Source organism: Microchirus variegatus (assembly GCF_963457635.1).
Source record: "Microchirus variegatus genome assembly, chromosome: 8".
NCBI lineage: Eukaryota > Metazoa > Chordata > Actinopteri > Pleuronectiformes > Soleidae > Microchirus > Microchirus variegatus.
The window spans coordinates 16,676,816-16,699,080 of record NC_139809.1 but is presented as its reverse complement, the minus strand read 5'-3'; the positions used below and the strand labels follow the sequence as shown (position 1 = coordinate 16,699,080).

At 41.0% G+C, this 22,265-nt stretch overlaps 2 protein-coding genes across 2 annotated transcripts; both read left to right on the top strand.

The window, feature by feature from the left end:
• Positions 1-511: 511 nt before the first annotated feature.
• LOC310930822 (uncharacterized protein) lies at positions 512-7,259 on the top strand. The gene is made up of 5 exons (XM_083893874.1): positions 512-1,011; positions 1,934-2,134; positions 2,654-2,790; positions 5,223-5,478; positions 6,516-7,259. Exons 1-5 carry the CDS (start codon positions 768-770, stop codon positions 6,869-6,871), a joined length of 1,194 nt encoding a protein of 397 aa, XP_083750000.1. The 5' UTR covers positions 512-767; the 3' UTR covers positions 6,872-7,259.
• Positions 7,260-9,510: 2,251 nt separating this feature from the next.
• On the top strand, positions 9,511-12,197 carry LOC310931309 (uncharacterized protein). The gene is made up of 2 exons (XM_083894435.1): positions 9,511-9,568; positions 10,241-12,197. Exons 1-2 carry the CDS (start codon positions 9,553-9,555, stop codon positions 11,770-11,772), a joined length of 1,548 nt encoding a protein of 515 aa, XP_083750561.1. The 5' UTR covers positions 9,511-9,552; the 3' UTR covers positions 11,773-12,197.
• The last annotated feature ends 10,068 nt before the right edge of the window (positions 12,198-22,265 follow it).

Sequence of the window (22,265 nt, the reverse complement as noted above, 5' to 3'; positions counted from 1 at the left end):
AAAAATACATAATTAATGTGACACCGTAGTCCACCCTATGTGTTGCCCAGCAGAGTGGCGCAGCGGAAGCGTGCTGGGCCCATAACCCAGAGGTCGATGGATCGAAACCATCCTCTGCTAACATTTTTTTCCCCAAATTATTTTAATTAGCATCATAATCGCATATTACATTGTCAGATGTCAGATTTTCAAATCAAATTAAATTAAACCAGTTAATTGAACTCTGAGGACTTTTGTATAAACAATAAAATAACAAACATTACTGCAGTCAAGGATATTTAATAATAATAAGTTATGTAGGAATTTGTTGCGGGGTAAAGGACAAAATAACACAGGTAAATAAATAACTACTCAAAATTGTCAAGATAGTGACGAGTATTTGAACATGATGTTTCACTCTTGTACACAAGGTGGCGGTATTTACTTTAGAGGAATTGTTTTAACCAGAGGTGCAACTTCCGCCCGCATTCGGCGGAAACAGGAAGTGGCATTACACTCCGCAGTAACTCGTTTAAAACTCGCTCCTAAAGCGTCTCCAGTGATATTTCTTACATGTTGTTTTAATCGATTTTCAGCCACCGTCGTGGTTTTGTTGCCATGGTGATGTGAGCATGTGTCGCAAGGTGACATTGTCGTGATCGTGTGGACGTTTGTTTGGACACGTGACGTCCTCCGGGAGCTGCTCGGCAGCCATTGCTGTTCGTCGCGGTTTGTTTTGTTTTTCGTCCTCCAGCTGTTGCTGTTTTTGCGTTGGTTTAACTTTCGCCATGGGCGGGAGATTCTGCTGCATACGAAGCTGCCGCAACGGGTCACATGATCACCGCGGGAGGAAACTCCCCAACCAGCTCACCTTCCACTGTTTCCCCGCCTGGAGGATGAACGAGGGCGCGGAGGTCTCGGAGCTGACGCGGCGGAGGAGGGCGGCCTGGGTGGCCGCCGTCCGCCACAGCAACATCTCCTTCGACCACATCCCGTCCTCCATGAGAGTGTGTTCCAGACACTTCCTGTCCGGTCAGTGAACGCACCACAGGCTTCAGCAGGTACATGTGGCACAAAAGTACTTGAAGTACTTGTAGTGCACAAGTACTTCTGTAAAAAGCACCAAACACTGTGGCCCTACTTTAAAGTTCCATTGCTTTAACAGGTAACTTCTGTAAAAGTTAAAAGTCAAAGTACCAAGAGTACTTGAACCACTACATTCAAAGTAAAAAAAGTACACCGTTAATAGTAAAGCCACTCTCTGCAATACCAGAAGTAGCCTTAAGTACTACTACTACAGTGAAAGTAAAAAGCACTGTTTTGCAAGTAAAGGTCCCTCACTTAAAATACCAGAAGTACTTGAAGTACTACAATAAAGTTGTGTTTTTTATTTAAAGCTCATCACTTAAAAACTCTAGAAGTACTGAGAGTACTACTGTAAAATACTCTATTACAAGTGAAAGAGTACCTCTGGAAATTTCAGTTAAGGACTGAGTATTACAGTACAAATAAATGGTACTCTTTTGCAAGTAAAAATACGTCACTTAAAGTACCAGAAGTACTGAGACTAGGCTGTAAAATATAGTGGTGAAACAGTAAAGGTAAAAAGTACTCCTCCTCCATGTCCTTCACTTAAAGTGCCAAAAGTAAAACACCAAGAATACTCTGAGTACTTCAGTAAAAGTAAATATAACATTTTTACAAGTACTTTTTTTTTATTTTTTGTGAATAAAGCTCTTCACTTACCAGAAGTGTTAGCACTACTACTGTAAAAGATACACTTAGACTGGAAAGTACCACAAGTACTCAAAAACACTACAGTGAAAGTGAAAAGTTCTCTTTTTTTTAAAAGGTCATTTAAAACAAGTGTTGAGGCAGTAAGTACACACTCAGAGTACCACAAAGTACTTTTCTGTCTTGTGATTCTCTTCTCTTGTGTGTCGCGTGTTCTCAGGTAAACCAGCGTATGAGATGCTGGAGTCTGATCTGGACTGGGCTCCGTCGCTGCACCTGGGTCACGGCGACAGACGCAGCAGCGCAGCAGAGGTCAAGGGTTTCCCACCGTCACCGGTGGCGACAGACCAGAAGCAACGATGGCCGACGGACGCCAGACCCTCACATGAGCCGAGTCACAAGGAAGCGGACGCTGTAAAAGGTGTGATTTACATCAACATCACCAGAAAAATGTATACACCACCGTTCAAAAGTTTGGGGTCATTTAGAAATGTCCTTATTTTTGAAGGAAAGTCAAATTTTTTCATTAAATATAACATTAATTGAATCAGAAATAAACTCTATACATTTTTAATGTGGTAAACGACTATTCTAGCTGCAAACGTCTGGTTTTTAATGTAATATGAACATAGGTGTATAGAGGCCCATTTCCAGTGTTCTAATGGTACATTGTGTTTGCTAATGGCGTTAGAAGGCTATTGGATGATTAGAAAACCCTTGTGCAATGATGTTAGCACAGCTGAAAACAGTTTTGCTAATAAAAGCAAAGTTTGAAGGGCAAAATTATAATTTTTTGTGCTTTTGATGCTCACATACACACATGATAATCATTTATGGTGCATTATTGATATTAATATTGATATTTTAGCAACAGTGGCAAATGTATGTTGGTCATTCCACTTTCCCAGTTTTATGACAAATGTATTTCCCTGTGTTTCAGGTGCTGGACATCAGGCCGGTCCGGTCCTCCGTCCCTGGAGAGAAGCCAGAGCTCTGCTGTCAGCTCTGCAGCGTAAACCCACCAACGGTGACCAGGATCGACGTCCGACTGAGACGAGGACGCGCATCGACTTCATGGTAGGACAGCGGCCTCAACAGCTGAACTGTTACTGTATGGAAGCAAATTTGTGCCATTATTTAAATTAAAAAACGAAAAAACATTTCTCCGTTTGCTTTGTCTTTTAATTAAGGCACAGAATAAGCAGTTTTGAAGTTGAAAATTAAAATGCAGTTTGGAATATTGATTATTAATTTTATTTATGAGTCAAAAAATGCAGCTACATTTTGAAAATGAAAAAGCATTTCACCTAATGCATTTTAATTTTCAAATTTGACATTTCAAATTGAATTTTGTTACCTTTTTGCTGGAGGATATTTTGAAAATTAAATCTTAAATGTTATTTTCTTTATAGTTTTAATTAAGTCACAGAATGAGCACTCTTGAATTTGAAAATGAAAATGCATTTTGAAATATTGATTATTCATTTTGTTTATGGGTCAAAAAATTCAGCTCCATTTTGAAAATGAAAAAGCATTTCTGCTTTGCCATCTGCTTTGCCATTATTCATTTTAATTTGAATAATGGCACAAATTTGCTTCCATATTACTGTGACTGTGTGGGGCGACTATTATGATGGTATATTTCAAGTCATTCCGAGATTTGTTTTTGAGAAGAAAGTCGGCTCACTGTCAAAGTGCATCAGGGCAAATTAATCATTTCCTCAATTTCAAAAAATCATGAAAATTATTCCTTAAGCGGTTAGCAAGTATTTTCAACAGATTCTTGTTCAGGGCGATGCCGACTGGAATGATGTTAAATTTCAAGTCATTCCGAGATACTTTTTGTTTTTGGGAAGAAAGTCAGCTCACTGGCAAAGTGCATCAGGGCAAATGGATCATTTCCTGATTTCATGAATTTCAAAAATTCATGAAAATTATTCCTTAAAGAGCCCATATATACCCTATTACCCCAAGTTAAACTAGTTCCTGATGCCCTAATGAATGAACATGTCTGTGTCATGCTTTCGTCAAAATATCATAAGGATGAAGCACAATAGCAGTTCAATAACTCTGCCAAAACAGCCTTTTTCAGAATGCTCGGTTTTGTGCCTGGTCATTTACATGTGAATGAGACCCAGGTAAACACACACACCCACTGCTTCCAGGGGAGTGTCGATCTAACTTACTATCCACAGCCATACTGTCACCACTTATCACCTATTGTCATGCACCGTCGTCCCAACCCCCGCTCCATATACCCCATAGTAATGTCCATTTACCCGTTGTTACTGCGTTTCACCGTAATGCATAGAGTGACCATGATTTTGGCTTCTCGCGATCATAAAAACATTAGAATCGAAGAAAAACGATTAATGGGCTGCGTGGCGTGTATGTTAATTCCTGTGCTAGAAAAACACCTTGAATGCACCAGTGTTACTGCAGCTGCAAGTGACGTGTGTGGATCAATAATGAGGAGAGAACGTGGAAACACGACAGAAAGGCAGCCTTTGGTTGAGAAGAAATGTAGGACAACATCTACATCTTTCTGCAGTGCTTTCAAATGTGTGCTCTCCATATTATTGATCCACACGTTACTCGTTAACTGCAGGCATGTAACTGGTGCGTTCAAGGTGTTTTTCTAGCATAGGAATTTACATACACGATCAACAACAAAGGGCTTGTGAAGCTTGTGAACATTTTTCTTCCGGCAGCGTAACCAGTCCGCCGCTGCCGGAAGTATGACGCGCTGCTGCTGCTGCTGAGACATAAATCCTTCAAATTGCAATGTTGGTTTTATTTTAAACATTCTATCAACACAGATATGTACATCGATAGTCTGCCGTTACAATTGATTTACCTCGGGTGCACTGTGGAGTCGGTATGAGTGTTTTTAATGCCATGCTAACTTGTATCATTGACTTGCGCTAGCCATAGCATCAGCGAACTCTGCAACTAGAAGAACTGAATGAAATTTCTTGAAAACGTCTCCAGACGTCTCCATCACACCGACTGAGTTGGAAAATAGGTCTTATGTCCAAAATTCCGAACTATCACTTTAACTTCTATACTTTATATTTTGTTTATAATGTGAGTTATTTACAGTGTACATGTATAGTTTTTTTTTTTTTAAAGTTATTTACAGCATTTTATTTTTTCTATTTATTTCTATTGTCTTATAATGTGGGTTTTTTACAATGTAATATTTATTTTTTACTAAGTAAGGTTTTTACAAGTTATTTACAGTATTTTATTGTTCTTTACATTTATATTTTCTCATACTTTATTTATCTCTCCGTTCCTACAACAATATAAAGAGAAAATTAGAATTTTTTTGGCATATTTACGAATGGTAATTAATCCTGATTAACCGTGATTAATTCACAGCTACCCTTTGATTAATCTGATTAAAATTTTTAATCTTTTGACAGCCCTAATAATTATATAATATAATGAATTTTACCTGCATTTTGCACACTGGCCCTCTAACTGAGGCAAACTGGTGTCTCCAGGACTTCTTCAGGGACGCTCTGGAGGCTTCTCTGGAGGCCAGCAGCAGGTCCACAGCCCCGTCACAGAGACGGACACAGAGACGGACGTGTGACTGTCCCTCGTCCTCTTCGCCCCTGTGTGTGAACTGTGTCAAAATGCGGAAGAGGATCGAGGAGCTGGAGGAGCAGCTGTTGTATCTGACAGGACGAGAGCAGGACGCACTGACCTCACCCGTCCCCAACATGGCTGCGGCTGAGGAGGAGGAGGGAACTGAGTGTAAGTCACAAGTTATTAGAAGCAGAAGACGTGAGAGACGCGGGAGGTTTTATTGTTGACCGAGTCTCCGCCCACATTAGTACTTATCTTTGTCAGAATAAAAACAAACTGTCCAGCAACTACCACACTTCACATTCACTGTTCTACTGCAAACAGGAAGAAGTTGGTTGCTAAGCAACAAGAAAAAAACTAAGACCAGTGATTGATTAGCAATGGTTAGTGCAAGGTTTAGTGCTTTCACACTGAAATCCATGATTACACCCCATTAATCAAATTTACCAGGGTCCTTGAATGCTTCGTGTAGCTCCTCCATTAAAATCAACACACTGTGGACCATAGGAAAGTGTTTAAATTGACCAGGGTCTTTGAACCCATCATGTCTCTGCTCTTGCAGAAGTGATTCAATTTACCAGGTTTATTGATTGCATCATGTAGTTGCTCCTACAGAAGTGTTTAAATTTACCCGGGTCATTGAATGCATCATGTAGCTGCTCCTATAGAAGTAATTCAATTTACCAGGGTCTTTGAATGCATCATGTAGCTGCTCCTATAGAAGTGATGAAATTTAGCAGGGTCTTTGAATGCATCATGTAGCTGCTCCTATAGAAGTGATGAAATTTACCAGGGTCATTAAATGCATCATGTAGCTGCTCCTATAAAAGTTATTCAATTTACCGGGCTCATTGAATGCATCATGTAGCTGCTCTTATAGAAGTGATGAAATTTACCAGGGTCTTTGAATGCATCATGTAGCTGCTCCTATAAAAGTTATTCAATTTACCAGGGTTTTTGAATGCATCATGTAGCTGCTCCTATAGAAGTGATGAAATTTACCATGGTCATTAAATACATCATGTCGTTGCTCCTATAGAAGTGATGAAATTTACCAGGGTCTTTGAATGCATCATGTCACTGCTCCTACAGAAGTGATGGAATTTACCAGGGTTTACCTGTGTTTAATGGAAAACGGGGGAATTGACAACCTTGTGAACTCTCTGTGGGGATGTGTGTGTGTGTGTGTGTGTGTCCGTCCACAGGGATGAAGCCTCTGTCTCCTACTCAGGACAATCTCCATGACAACGATGAAGAAGCAGAAATGGCGAAAGACGTCTCCTCGTCTCCGCTGCCGCAGTTTCACGCGCTCCTGTCCGAGCCCAAACGTCCGCATCTTCGATACGTCAAGTCCTGGCTCGCCACTTTCCCGTTCCTCCGCTACTCGCCGACCCGAGATGTGATGTGGTGCCACGCGTGTCGCCTCTACGCCGACAAACAGTTCCACAAACTGGGTCTGATCAGAGGCTCCCGGGTGTTTAAGACGGACAGTCTGAAGAAACACAGCGAGAGCAAGTACCACAACGACTCTGTGCAGATTTACAACATGCTGCACAAGTGACGAGCTGCGTCACGTGTTCGTCTGTCACAGTCGATCCAGGTGGTGACCAAGCATCGTGTCCTCCTGCAGACTGCATAATAAAAAAGGAAAGGGATCTCGTATAACTTCTGAATAATTTCTGGATGATTTTAGTCTTTATCCTGCAATGTGAGCTATATGTAGATATAAAGCTGCACACGCTTTTATTCATGAAAAGATTTCTCCAATTTAATTTAATCTCCATTAACTTCTTGGTTTTAAAAGTGACACAAACTTCAGTTTGCTGTTGTGGAGGACAGTTTATCAGTGACATAAAGTCATTCTTCAGATATGAATTGCACATTGTGCCTCTGCCACTCATTAATCTGGCAGTGGGCAAAGAACTGTGCTGTTTTGTTTTTTTAGAAATGCTCCGTCATAAAGTTCCTGCAGTTTAGAAGAAGTGCTGCAATTTCTTGTAAATGCTGAGGGAGGGAGGGAGGGAGGGAGGGAGGGCTGAGGCAGACTTTACAAGGAGCCCTAGTTAGGTTATGTGATATATCTTAATAGGAGCCCTCATCATATTCACCCCTGGTATCTGAAAGAGGCCCCTCAGCCAAATAAAACTGGTTATTACTGTGTGTGATGTCTTGACACGGTCTCCAATCAAATTACAATGTTTTGTTTACAATTAAAATGACGCCAAATGATCACCAAACAAATCAGAACGTTTTATAAATTGTTATAAAATAAATGAAACAAGATGGTAGCCTAGACGTACCCTAGCGGTAGCAAATTTTATTTGCAGCCAGGGTTCTACAAACTCCAAACTCTGGGTTGACCAATCATATCGTGTATAGAGTCGGTGGGCGGGCTTAACATAATGACGACAGAGTTGCGACTGTTCTGTGTGTGGTCTCTGCTAGATGTAAATTTACAACTAACATTCTTTGGTGAAGCTGAACACTTGCCCATTCTGTCGCTCTGACTACGTCGCCTTCTTTATTGCTCCGATTGCCCCTTGAATTGAGCCCTGCTAACTGTGGGTGCCCACACCAAACATATTGATCTACTGTGGTTCTGGTTTGCCAGGCTAGCAAAATGGCTAAGGGCAGTGGCTGCGAGGTCAGCTTTAGTTAGCATTATTATTGTTAGCCAGGTTGTAGCACATAGCACTTAGCTCATGGGAGGAGGAGAATCTACAGACATGACGACCAAAATCTCTTCTTCGTGCCCCATGGGTGCGGGGAGTCTTGGGGACTCAGCAGAGAGTAAAGGCCCTGGTTATGACGCAAATTGCATCAAGGTGTAGTCCAGAGTTTGAAACCGTGTGCAAAAAGTGTGTTGGTGTGTTGCGTGGACAGCGCATGCACAAACTGAACTTCTGCCCCTACAGTAGGTGGAGTATTAAGTATTAAAAATAAAAAAGTTTTGACAACAGAAGAAGCCAAGGAAAGTCAACCGAGCCTTGACCTGGCAACCCTCGACCCAGCCGACACCCAGACTCCCCTGCTGTATTCCCTGTGTCCAGACTTGTACCACCACCCAAGGGTGAGGTGGGATACTACTGCTGACGTGTGCAGAAGAACACCACAGGCTTAAATGTTGAGTATGACAGAAGCTAGTCCAGTGGTTATAGATTATAATCGTACAAATATTTGACGAAAGAGGAAAAATCCTCCAGCATTCAAATGATGCAGATGTATATTTGCTGCTGAGATTTCTTCTCAAACTTTCAGTACAAGTAAGTTTGTGCTGTGTAAATAATACCTGGTTGTCACTGGGAATTTCCCCAATGGGACAATAAAGGTATATGGTATTGTATAGATTAGAGGTCAGATTAGATTAAGGAGCTTGACGTTTACTTTCAGTTTGACAGTCAGGATGTGGCTGAGAGCTTTAAAAGATGCTGAGGTTGAACACATTCTTCATTCAGTCTTCAGCTCTGTTACAGGACCAGACGTCAACATGAGCAGCAGCAAAGGTGAGTCACTTTCTGTGATTTAACAGGATAAATTAATCTCCGTTTTGTGAATAAATGAAAATAATAATCGATTTATCAATTTCTTATGATGAGAAAACTGTGTTTGTCTGGACAGAATCTGTTCTGGCAGCAGCAGAAAATCCTGCAGCAGGCCAGAGTGATGCAGAGCCAGAAGCTGAAGGAGGTCAGAGAGCTGTACAAGCAGTTTGTCAAGGTGAGGACGTTCAAATGTTCATATGACTGATTTAAATTTTCCGATCCATATCAGATTAGATATATTTTATTGTCCTTTACAGAAGACTATACCTTAACTTTCTGTGCAAGAGGAACACTTAATTTCTCTGATTTAATGAGATAAATGTATCTCAATTTTGTGAATATTAATTAATGAAAATGACTAAAATTAATAATTTAGATTACTTTTTTTCATTTGAAATTGCTTTTCTGTTTTTGAGTGAGTTGTTTAGTTCATGAGCGATGTTTCTCAAATCTGTGAATAAAAAAAATTATTTCCTTCACATATTTTAACGATTATTTTGTTATATGAAGCAAAAACAAATTTAGGATGTTATTCAACCTCCCTCTGTGAACGACCTCACTGTCTCTACTGGGACACGAGATCAAGGATTTTGACTTTTACTTTCAGTTTGACAGTCGGGGTGTGGCTGAGAGCTTTAAAAGACGCTGAGGTCGAACACATTCTTCATTCTTCAGCTCTGTTACAGGACCAGACGTCAACATGAGCCGCAGCAAAGGTGAGTCACTGTTTTCACTCTTTGTTCTCAGACAATCTGTGTTTGTATTATGTGGGTCTGTGTATGTTTTCATCGTTTGTTTTTTCATTTAAACCAATGAACGAGAAACGGAAATGCCACGCTTGTTTCGCCGTTTTCTCGTTTTTGGTTCAAAACAAATTCAAATAAACGGCCCGATTTCGGTTTTTGCAAATTACTTTTTTCGTTTCTTAATTATCAATATCACGGCGGACATACCGGAAGCGAAAGTGACGCGTAAAAACATAAATAACATAAATATTTTCATACATATTATACCGTTCTGGTTATACACCAGAATGTAGTACATTTACTTTTAGTAAGTGAAGCTATAACAGCTGGTTGTTTGGGAGAAGGAGAAGTAGACTATAATTATTTTAACTGAGTGTGTGAATGCATATTGTGGAAAAATTTTACCCTGCATAAATAAAGAGCACCAGCAGAGGTCGCAATCACCCACAGTTAAAAGATAGATAGATATACTGTATGTATATATATATATATATATATATATGTATACATCTCATTGTACTGTGTATAATGACAATAAAGGATTTCTATTCTATTGTATACATATACATATGTGTATGTACGTAATTGATTACGTCAACTCATCGTTGCAGCCCTAATGTTGTTTGTTCTTCTTCTTCACAGAGAACATAAGAAATGATGAGGTGATGAGGATTGTGTTGCTGGGGAAGACTGGTGTTGGGAAGAGTGCCACAGGAAACACCATCCTGGGAAGAGAAGGTTTTTGGTCTAAGTTCAGTGCCATGTCTGTAACCTTAAACTGTGGCAAGGAAAAAGCTTCAGTTGATGGACAGAAGGTTGCTGTCATTGACACCCCGGGTCTGTTTGACACCAGGTTTGATGACGAACGTACAAAGAATTCCTTAAATCTTTGCATCAACTTCTCCTCACCAGGTCCTCACATCTTCCTGGTGGTCATCCGACTGGGCAGGTTCACTGATGAAGAAATGCAGGTGGTGCAGAAGATTCAGGCACTTTTTGGTCAGGCTGCCAACAGATACAGCATGGTTCTCTTCACTCATGGTGACCTTCTTGAAACTCCCATCCAGGAGTACTTGTTGGAAAGTGAAGAACTGAAACAGCTGGTGGCCAGGTGTAACGGCGAGTACCACGTCTTCAACAACAAGCTGAAGGACTGTGAGGGCCGTGCTCAGGTCACTGAGCTGCTGAAGAAGATCAGAAACATCGTGGAAAAGAACGGAGGAAGCCACTACACCAATGAGATGTTCCAGGAGGCTGAGAGGGTGATGGAGGAGGAGAAACGATGCATCCTGGAGAAAGAACAGGAGGAGATACGTAAAGAGAAGGAGGAGATGGAGAGGAGAATTCAAGAAGAATATGAGAAAAAGATGAAAGAATTTTACAAAGAAATGGAGGCAAAGAGAGAGACGGAGAGAAGAGAGCAGGAGGAGGAGGCAAAAAGGATGAGGGAGGAGATGGAAGAGGAGAGAAGGAAGGAGAGAGTAAAGAGAGAGATGGCGAGAAGAAACCAGGAGGAGGAGGCAAAAAGGATGAGGGAGGCGATGGAAGAGGAGAGAGCAAAGAGAGAGATGGAGAGAAGAAAGCAGGAGGAGGAGGCAAAAAGGATGAGGGAGGAGATGGAAGAGGAGAGAAGGAAGGAGAGAGTAAAGATAGAGGAAGAGAGAACGAGGGCGATCGAGGAGGAGAAACGACGCCTCCTAGAGGAAAAACAGGAGATGCGTAAAGACAAGGAGGAGATGTTGAGGAAAATTCAAGAAGACTATGAGAAAAAGATGATAGAATTTAACAGAGAAATGGAGGCAAAGAGAGAGACGGAGAGAAGAAAGGAGGAGGAGAAGGTAAAAAGCGTGAGGGAGATGGAGAGGAAAATTCAAGAAGACAATGAGAGAAAGATGAATGAATTTAACAGAGAAATGGAGGCAAAGAGAGAGACTGAGAGAAGAGAGCAGCAGGAGGAGGCAAGAAGGATGTGGGCGATGAGGGAGGAGATGGAGAGGAAAATTCAAGAATGTGAGAGAAATATGAAAGAACGTATGGACGAGGAGAGAAGGAAGATGAAGGAAGAACAGGAACAGGAAAAGAAAAAGGAAAAAGAAAGGATACAGATGGAGCATGAGAAAAAAGCCCGTGAAGAGGCTGAGAAAAAAGCTCGTTCAGGGTGTGTCATCCTGTAAAAATCACCTGATCATCTGAAGTCACATTTCCACCGTGCTATATATATTAGGGCTGCAACAACTAATTCAATAATCGTTGGGTCTACGTTATAACACGTACAGTAGCTTCCCCCCTAATGTGGGGCAGTAAACCAACCAAAGCCTCGTAAAGCTCATGTGACGTGATTCTGGAAGAAGGCGGCGGACACAGCAGAGAACAACATTTGCAGAGAGAAAAATGTACGACCAAAGTCGTCAAAACGGACATAAATTTACCGAAAAAAGGTACATTTGACGATAATTAACTGAATAAAGGTTTATAATGTGACGTTGTGGAATCAAATTGTGTTTTTTTCCTTTTTATCCGATTAATAGAAAAAATAATCGACAGATTAATCGATTGTCAAAATAATCATTAGTTGCAGCCCTAATATACACTCAAAATGATCAACAATACTTACATGTAGTAAATGTAGTATTTGATGACAAACAAATGACATTTTGATTAAACTGTTGATCAAACTGTTGGTTCTTGTGAAGTCTCTGTGTGTCTTTACTGTCTCAGCAGTCCTGCATGTCTCACCTCTACATGACCATGTACTGCATAAGTACAGTATATATATACAGTATATAAAATTCAAGGCCCTTGAAAGTTTTTGAAAATCACCTGAAATAGACCTCCAATTGACCCTGCCTCTGTGTTCCTGTCCTCTTCAATTCTGTCCTCTCTAACAATTGTCCATTCTTACTGTTTTTCTTTCCTCTTCAATTGTCTCAAATTGTCTTCAAACTGAGTTCACTGGTCCAGACTGTAAATGCACTCAAAAATAAGGTTTGAAAAAAATTGGGGCATTTTGAGGCTTTTTGAAGGACCATTATGGTGACGTAAGGGCAAGTAACTCAAAATGGGGGAAAAAAACCCTGAAAAACCGAAATTAATTTTTGGGCCAATTTTGTAACATTTATTTTATTTTATAACTTTTTCAATATAATTTTGTTGTTATGGCTGGGACTGTGTGTACTCACATCATTAAAGTCAAGGCATTGCAATTATTGAGGGTGCCCCTCATCTGGTGCGGGCCTTTTTTTTCTGCGCACTGCCCCTGCTGACTCTGCTCTTCTCTCTCCTGCATTGTGCGCCACTGTAAGCGGACCCTTCGTATGGATGGAATATATAATTTCTCTGTGCGCAGTTTCATCCCCACATTCATATATGAGACGTACATGATGATTTCTATGACGAGGATCGAGTACAATCGCGATGAAATACAGGTAGTAAACTGTTGACAGATTCTCAAGTGCGCACTTTTCATTGTTTTTACTCCGTGGTCTCATTCTTTCTTTAGAAGACGCTTTAGCGCTGTAATTAAGGGAATAACAGATGCATCAGATGAGCTGATCTTTTTAGTTAACTTCTCAAAGAGAGAGAGAGAGAGAAGAGTCTCGGGGAGTTCAAAAAAAGTCGAAGTGTCACAAACACGTAAAGTTCACGACCACGGAGGTTGAGGAGGCTCCCTGCGCTCTCAGATGATGGTGCGCGCGTCACCGGCTTGTTCTCTCGAGTGGCTGTTCGCGTCCAAGCGTGTGTGTGCAGTGCGAATGAGGTTGAGCTTTAGTTTACGACGGGGGTGGAGGACATAACACAAGCGCTACACAAATGAAGACGGCATTTCATCCAGATCACTGTACTTCACTCTGGTGGACACCTAACGAGCACGTGCTGGCAGCAAAAACTACGGCCAGCACGTGCCTGTCTTTACCCGCGCTTCATCACAACACCGTTTCGGTGGTTACCGGAAAAAAAGGGCATCTTTAGGGCGTCCTGCCTAAAAGAAGGGCGTCTAATTTCTTATTATTTTCAGTACTGGCTGAAAACTGTGCGTAGGACCGACGTCAAAATTGGCGTACGCACGAAGCACAGAAAGTGCTTACGCACAAAAATATCCTGATTTATAAAACAGTGCGCACGCACGTCCTACGCCGATTTCCCTTTATAAATCACAATCCACTCTAAATGTGGCGCACCTGTTTGCGGGTCATACCACGCCCATATTTGCCGATAAATATTCAGAGAAACGCCCCTCATAAATATTGATTCATGACTGAAATCATGCAGAAATCGGAGAGAAATGCCAAATAACGTAATTTCACGAGGTGGAAGTACTTGTCGGGGAGGTGGAGAAGAGGAAGGCTTTATTGTTTGGTGTTCTAGTGTACAGCATGTGGCGGATAATGTCAATGCTGTTTCCTCAGAAGGTCGGAGTGTGGCCGAGGTGAAAAAAAAGTGATCAGACATTAAAGTAGACGCCAAAAAGCGCCTGGAGTCACACAGGCAGAGCGTCTGTGCCACGGGCGAGGAACAGGCCAACCGGAGCTCACCCCGCTGGATGAAAAACTGGCGGGGATCATCGGGGAATCCCTCCTGAGTGAAGTGGTGAAGGAGGTTTCGGGGGACACCAATGCAGGTGTCGCGCCAATGTAGGTATCCCCGACAGAAAGTGTTGCCGCGGAGGCGGAGAAACAGTGGTGCGCTTGCTTTCACTCAAGTAAATTAAAACAATTGCATTGTTTAATGATGTATTTTATGTATACTTCACATACTACTCTATAACCTCTGGCAAAGATATGGGGGAAACACATTATTTCAGACTGTTTACCTGTCTGCCATAATTTGTATCCCCCCATATATTTTGGGCTAGAATAGAAGAAAGCTGTTCATAATACCAGAGGTTATAGACTAGTATGTGTATACATAAAATAAATCATTAAACAATGCAATTTTTAGTTTTAATTTACTTGGGTGAAAGCAAGCACACCACTGTTTCTCCGCCTCCGCCTCCCTGTCCAGGGTAAACACTTTCTGTCGGGGATACCTACATTGGCACAACACCTCTCGCCAGAAACCCGAGTGTTGTGAGCACTTGGAGCGGGACTGGCACGGCGTGGTTTCTGTGGGTGCTCCTCTCTAAGGATGGGCCCAATGCCGCACACAGATCCAAGAGGACAGCTCGTGGGAGTCGGAAACGGCTCATCAGCCACTCATCACTGTTGGCCAGTGGATCTCGTCTCGGAAGTTCCGCTCCCTCCGTATCCTTCCGTTTGCCATATCCTCTAACAGTGCTAAAGCATTGTGCGCCATGACGCATTGTGAGTACCTTCCTTTATATGCCCATCGATTAGGTATCTGCTACACGTGTGAGAATTACCCTGATATCAGTGAATACATAATTTGCCCTTCTGTTGTCTTACTATTGTCCTAAATCATATGGTTCCCGTGTGCACTCCAGGGAGTTAGTTTGTTTGTTCGCTGTAGAAATTTAATTGTTTGTATCCATTTCTTGCAAATAAACTGTTCATATATGAGAGGTAATATAACTTATAATTTATTTTACACGATCAGTTTCACACATTTCTCCCGTTTCTTTCTTCTGCCATCAGTGGCGCAGTTTCGCTTTACCCCAGGTATGTGCGTACGCATGGGTCAGAGTTGGCGTGGAGGACCGCACATTTTCCCGTCAAGTTCTCTTTTTATAAATCCCACGGTTTGCGTAGAGAGTGGCGTACGCCTTCTTTTGTGCGTACGCAACGTTTATAAATGAGGCCCCTGGTTATCCTCCGGGGTCATTGTATTGTTTTGTTGGCTGCGGCCTGGTTTTTTACACTGAGATAATTTTCATCTAATACAATGATAATTGTATAATAATGCAGGTACACCTTTTCAAAGAGAAATAAACTTTTATTTTTAAAGAATATTTAACACTAGAACACAATAAATTAACAAACAAGCAAAAGCAATAAATAAAATTGATTAGCTGCACTCTGCTGTGGTAGGCTACGCCAGGAGTCCCGCCTCCCCACACACCATGCGACTGACAAGTGACTGACATGAGGGTTCACTCATCGTTACTCTGGCTTTACACGGCAACGCTCCAGATGTGCCTTTGGTTTAGACGGCGACTTAAAAACACCAAAAAATGAACCCACCCTCCAGAGTGGAAATCTTAAAAACGCTCCGCTGTCACGTTCCCGTCTAAAGGGTTGAAAACGCAAAAGTGTTTTCTGAGCTGCTCACGCTGGCACGATGCTGGCTATCCTCCTGTACGCTGACGTCAGATCCATGTGCAGTACAGACAAACAACAACAAACATGTGGATTAGAATCCATCAAGTCGCCTTAGCTGCTCTGATACCTATCCAGGAGTCATTTCAGCAATTACGCCGAGTCAATGGCCATTTCTCAATATCCATACTTGTGCGTACTTGTCCATACTTGCGTACTCCCGTACTTGTGAAAACGTCATCAGCCTCAGTCCAAGTTCTGTTCCAATTCTCAAGAACGCGAGCAGCGAGTACGGTTCTCATACCCGGAAGTGTTCTCGCTCCGCCCATTTTACCAAGTATGCATCGGGTGGTGACTTGAGCGTACTTGGAAAAGCCATATATCCCAGAATGCATTTCGGCGGAACATAGCAGGATAAAATACAAATATAAACCTGAAATAAACATATTTCTGTGTCCCGGAACGAAGTTTTGAAATCATTTGAGGCGAGAAATTAGTCATTTAGAATCCAAACATGTGGTTTGTGTAATAAGATATGACGTATTTATAGTATGACAGCGGTGCTGTCGGAGGTGAGCCTGTCCTGATGAAATGATCCGCTGGTTCAGACGGCTCCGTCATTACATAGTTGGTGTGATCGATAGATTTGTTGTTGACATGTTGTTTTGTTTTTAATGCAAACGTTTTGACCTGACAGTGTGAACTTTTGTTTAATATTAATGTTTCATTTATTGTAACTTTGAATTTTAGATTTATATGAAAGTCGCACTGTCATTGTATATGTATTTACATATAATGGACACATTTTATAGTGTATAAAATATTTAAAATGTGAAAATAACAACAATTTATGTATTTATTAAAAGTATTATATATGTTCATTCATCAACACTGTAGGTGGCGGTAATGAGGCTTAAGTGCTTCGCGCCACCCGCCATTCAAACAGTAGAACAAGGAAGTACACTGCTGTTCCAATTGAAGAATCATGCTCGTGTACTCCCGTGCTTGGCAAGTATGTTCTTCAGTCGTACTTCTCAAGTATGTACTTTCCAAGTAAGCAAGTACATACTGGCATACTTGGGTATTGAGAAACGGCAAATGTTTTGGTTTTCGACTGTGGGCGACTCGCCGCTACTAGAGAGAAGTAGAAGGACGTTTCAGCGCATGCGTGCGCTCCTGGTGTTGTTGTATGGCAGTGCTTCACAGCGCCACCTAGCCACCTGGCATGCAAACTACATCAAATTTCACACACTTTAGGACCCGAGAGACAGAGGGGGAGAGAGAGAGATGGGGAAAACAAAAAAGCATGCAAATGGCATTTATCGCGGCCAGAAAAATGATCAAGCTAATTTTAATTATCGTGCGATTAATTGATTTATTGAATATCGCGACAGGCCTACTTCAACTGCACTTTAACTGCACCTTAACTCTAACTTTCAGCTTAAATTTGAGGGTATTTACATCCGATCAAGTGAACGGTGTAGGAATTACAACACTTTCTATATGTGCCTCCCACTTTTTAGGGGACTAAAAGTAATGGGACAAACTAAACGATCATAAATCAAACTTCCATTGTTTAATACAGAGTGGCCATGGGTCCTTAAAAAGTCTTAAAAAGGCAGTGGTGGCTCAGTTGGTAGAGCACCTGCCCCATATGCTGAGGCTGTAGTCCTCGCTGCAGGTGACCCTGGTTAGAATCCCGCACCAAGCGGTCTTTCCTGCGTGTCATTCCCCATCCTTTTGCCTCCTGTTTCCTGTCTCTCTCCGCTATACTATCATTAAAGGCAAAAAGGCCCCCCCAAAAAAATATATATATATATAAAAAAGTATTAAATTGTCTTAAATTCAGATCGCATGGGTCTTAAATACTTGTGTCATGTCAATCTGTTCTGCTAGTTCGAATATTTTATTTTTCCGGTAGCCGTTGCGTTGTCTGTGGGCTGGTTCAGAGGCTGTAACGGTACGTAGTTCGCACCGTTGGGTGACAAGTGAAAGACGAGACCCAATCACTGCCGCTGATAGAGTCTGGGTCTCGTCTTCAACTGGTCACTAGCCTACTGCGCAGCTTTTGATGACTTATGCTAAAGCGTCTACAGGTGTCGGGCAGCATCGATTAACCACTCGACAACATGGGAAAGTGCAAGTTTAATCACAAATGGCTTGGAAATAACAAGTATTCTTGGTTGAGGTCGGTGCCTGCCAGCACGCACGAAGCTAGCTGCATCATATGTCGTAAAAAATGTACGACATATTTTTGATATGTATTTCCATTGTAAGTTTGGTCGTAAATTTCATTTAGACGTGGTATTAAAAGGTCGTAAAAAGTTTTAAATTTAACTTGTTTATACTTGTAGACGCCCTGTAATACTTGGTTGCAAGTCCATTGCAGTCAATTACAGTCTGAAGTGTGGAAGGCATAGACATCATCTCTGGTGATGCTCTGCCAGGCCTCTACTGCAACAGTCTTCAGTTCCTGCTCGTTCTTGGGGCATTTTCCCTTCAGTTTGGTCTTCAGCAAGTGAAATGCATGCTCGATCGTATTCAGGTCAGGTGATTGACTTGGCCATTGCATAACATTCCACTTATCTGCCTTATAAATCTCTTTGGTTGCTTTTGCTTTTAGTATGCTTTGGGTCATCTGCACTGTGAAGCGCCGTACAATGAGTTCTGAAGTTGGCTGAATATGAGCAGATAATATTCCCCTCTTTATCTTTTAATAGATCTTTCTTTCTCAAAACCTATTTTGGGCTTAATTATCGTTGCCACTCTAATTGTGGAAGTATATGTTGCTTTAGTATACATGGCTATTGAATTATTTCTTTAAAGCGACACTCCACCGTTGAGAAGATGAATGTCTATTAAAACTAGGTCATCTATGTAGTAGACATGTGACGTGCATTTATTGCTCTTGTACACGAATGACAACTCCCAGAATGCCCTGCGCTCACTTGCTCTCTCGCCAATGCCACCATTGTTTCTCCGAGAGTAGCAGACACGTCTATGGGCAGACAGCGTGAGTTGTCTAAAGACACAAATCCCCGAGAGGAATTAGTTGGCAGATACATCACGGACCTGCAAGTGTAAGGGTTATAAGAAATTGGGTATGATAAATACTTAACTGGAAATGTGAGCTAAATCAATATTTACACATTTAAGTAAAGGTAGCTTGAAGTCATAATATAATATATGAAGACACAATAGAAGATGAAGAGTCATAATTTACAGATTAAGATTATCAGTGATCCATTGCTTAAGCGTGATCCATTGCTTTAGCCTGCCAGGCAGAAGAGGAAGATATTTATAAAATAGATGGGGTAAAAATGTGTTCTATCGATAAACTGTTGTTAAAATGTGTTCTGTAATGTTTTGGAGAATGCACTGTGTGATTTGTATGTGTTTTCTTTTGATTCTGTAAGCTTTACTTTGGAAAATAGTATGGTTAAAATATAGATCGGTTTTCGATTATGGATGTCTGGTTCAGCCTGTGTGGGGGAGCGTGTGGCTTTTGCTCGTCCATTGTGATAGTGGATCGATCAGAGTCAAATCGTGTGCGTGTAGTTCTTTTCTATCACCCCCTTTACAGGTAAGAACAGAGGTTTAAGCGTGGTTAATCACGTATTTGCATTTTAAATGTTATACAAACCTGCAGAGTAAAATATGTGTTGTTTCAATCAGACATTGGAATTAAGTTGCTGTGGAAGTGAACTTCTATTTAGCATAGCTTGTTGCTAGCAGCACTCGTGCTGGTGCAGATAATTGTCACTCTTTTCATGCACATTGCATGTTATGTTAAAGTTTTTGGTGCAATGTTTAAAATGCTGTCTACATTGATTACTTTGTTTTATATGTCATTTAAAGTCATATTTTTTGCTTAAAGACATCCTGTTATATTTTGATGACATCATTTAATGACTGAGTCTACTTATCTCTCTGTTTAATTATAAGAGTAATTTTGAGTATTTCTTCAGGAGTAAAATGATAGTCAGTTATTGCAAATGTTGTCACTAACCAAAGTGATGCTGTTGTGAAGCATTTTGTGAAACTGACCATGTTGATAAAGAAATGCATTGTGATAGTGGATCGATCAGAGTCACATCGTGTGCGTGTCGTTCTTTTCTATCACCCCCTTTACAGGGGCGCAACACAAGTTACACAGGGTTGTTTTCTATGGTGCTAAACTATACCGGGATGTGCAGTAAAAACAAGGAAAGGACAAGCAGTAAGTTCCCATTATTTGCCGGTCAGAGATTCAGAGCGGTACATGTTTGAAGCCGGAAGGCTAAGCTAAGCTATGCTAAGCTTGTTTTCGAGTTTTGGAGAAGTCACTCAAGACAAAAGCTGGAAACTCAGAGGGTTCACGGTTCATTTCCAGCAGGAAGATGTCCCTGAGAGGTAAGACTGACGCTAACACTCCACTCTGTTTCTGCTCATAGTGTACGATGTGATATATTTGTCGGTAGTAAAGTGACAACATTGTCAAAATAATGTTGGCTAGACAATTATACACACGTTATATGCACCTAAAGTGTTAGCAAACTAAAGACACCCTTTTTTCGCTGGAGAATGTCATTTTCATCTAATGTTATTCATAGCCTATATAGACAGCATTAGAATGTTCACAGCTCATTCAGTTGACATTTTTTTCTCAAAGGTTATTTTTTTGGAAAAAAGTCTTATCTTCGTTCATATTTTATGTGTAATTGTTTTCCTTGTCCTTTACAGTTGAAGCATGGTTTAATCAAGTCTTGGAGAAACTCTTCACAGCATCCAGCTCTGCTCCTCTTCACCACTGTGTCCTCCAGCTGTCCCAGATTCTGTCATCGCTCTACATGTTTCATTATTTATTTAGTTTGCATATTGTGTTAGACATGCTTTTAGATTTGGCTCCTTGTTTGTTTTATCTTGTACCCTTGAATATGATGGTAAAACATTTTCCTTTGTGAATAATAGTTATTTTTTCACCTTATCCTTCATGCATGTGTACAATACAGTTGAACAGTAAAGACTTGTGGAACGAGGCTGAATGGTTACTGATTTTGTTATATTACTATACTAGACGAGTTAGATTTACACAATATAAATGATGCAGTTGTCATCAGCAAACAAAGTAGCTCTAATTCTGAAGTGTTTATCAACCATTTTCTCCAAATTAAATCACTTTTCATCTAATAATACTCTAATGGGGGAACACTAAAGGCTAGAAAATATACCACAATATATATGAATTTACATTTTTAATATTAATGGTCATAAAAAGAGAAATCTGACTTATAGCTCATCATGAGCATCAACAGTCTTCATAGATGCAGTACTAGATACTCAGCTTCAGGAGCTGGGGCAGAGGGGCTCTTGCCCCCCCCTTTTACACTTCCTCCAACAATGACGCAAAATGAAAAATTTTGCGTCATTGTCGGAGGAATTGTAAGACGGAAAATACGGACTTCTCCCGTCTCAGGGGAGAATGAGAGAGTGTTGAACGCCTATTCAAAAGTATGACTGGGTTTCTAACAATGCAAAGCTTAATGCAAATGGGTGGAGTATCCCTTTTAACTTTTCATGCTCCTGTCTCTAAGGAAAAAAAATATTATTCGCCCTTCTCTAAAGTTATCAGCTCCCAGTCCTAAGTACAAGCCTCAACAACTCTGTACAGTGCATGCTGCAATTATCTAATCACAGTACTTGCACCAGTCTGTTGTCTACAGAATTAGTCTCTTCATATTTTTTCGCTGAGCCTGACCTGACTGGGACAGACGACTGACAGCGCTACTGCACAGTCCATCCCAAGGTCAGCTCCATGTATCAGCAGAGAAAGCACCTTTAAATATCCTAACTCTGGGACTCACAGGCAGACTGACAGAGGATGCCCAACTGTTAACATACTTGTTTTATGTTCGGCATTATCTCAGTTCTCCTCAGATCTGAGTTGCTTCAAATAAAGCTTTTCAACTTAACTCATCTCTGACTCCAGAAAACTCCATCTTTGGTCAACTCACTAAATAATCAAATCTCTGTAACACTGTCTCCTCCAGTGTGTTTCTTACAGACATATTACATCTGCTTTATCTCGCTCCATCAAGTGAGTAAGATCTAACTTTTTACTGCATTGTTCAGTCCATTAGGAAACCCTGATAGTGTATATACACATATAGATATATCTATAGATATAGATATGTATATCCTAAATTGTATTTATTTTTTGCTTTCCAAATGGCACTGTGGAAAAGGCCCACACAAGCCCAGAGGGGCGCTAAAACGACATAAATACACTGTACTTATGCAGTACATGGTCATGTAGAGGTGAGACATGCAGGACTGCTGAGACACAAAAGACACACAGAGACTTTACAAGAACCAATAGTTTCATCAATATGTCATTTTTTTCTGCTGCATCACTTCATGCATCAGTCATCAAATACCACATTTACTGACAAGTACTGTTTATTATTTTGAGTGTT

Excerpts from the sequence above, each read along its gene's own strand:
- LOC310930822 (XM_083893874.1), top strand. The coding sequence starts at position 768 with ATGGGCGGGAGATTCTGCTGCATACGAAGCTGCCGCAACGGGTCACAT. Across the intron at positions 2,135-2,653 it reads GGAAGCGGACGCTGTAAAAG|GTGCTGGACATCAGGCCGGT; the intron begins GTGTGATTTACA and ends CCTGTGTTTCAG. Across the intron at positions 5,479-6,515 it reads GGAGGAGGAGGGAACTGAGT|GGATGAAGCCTCTGTCTCCT; the intron begins GTAAGTCACAAG and ends GTCCGTCCACAG.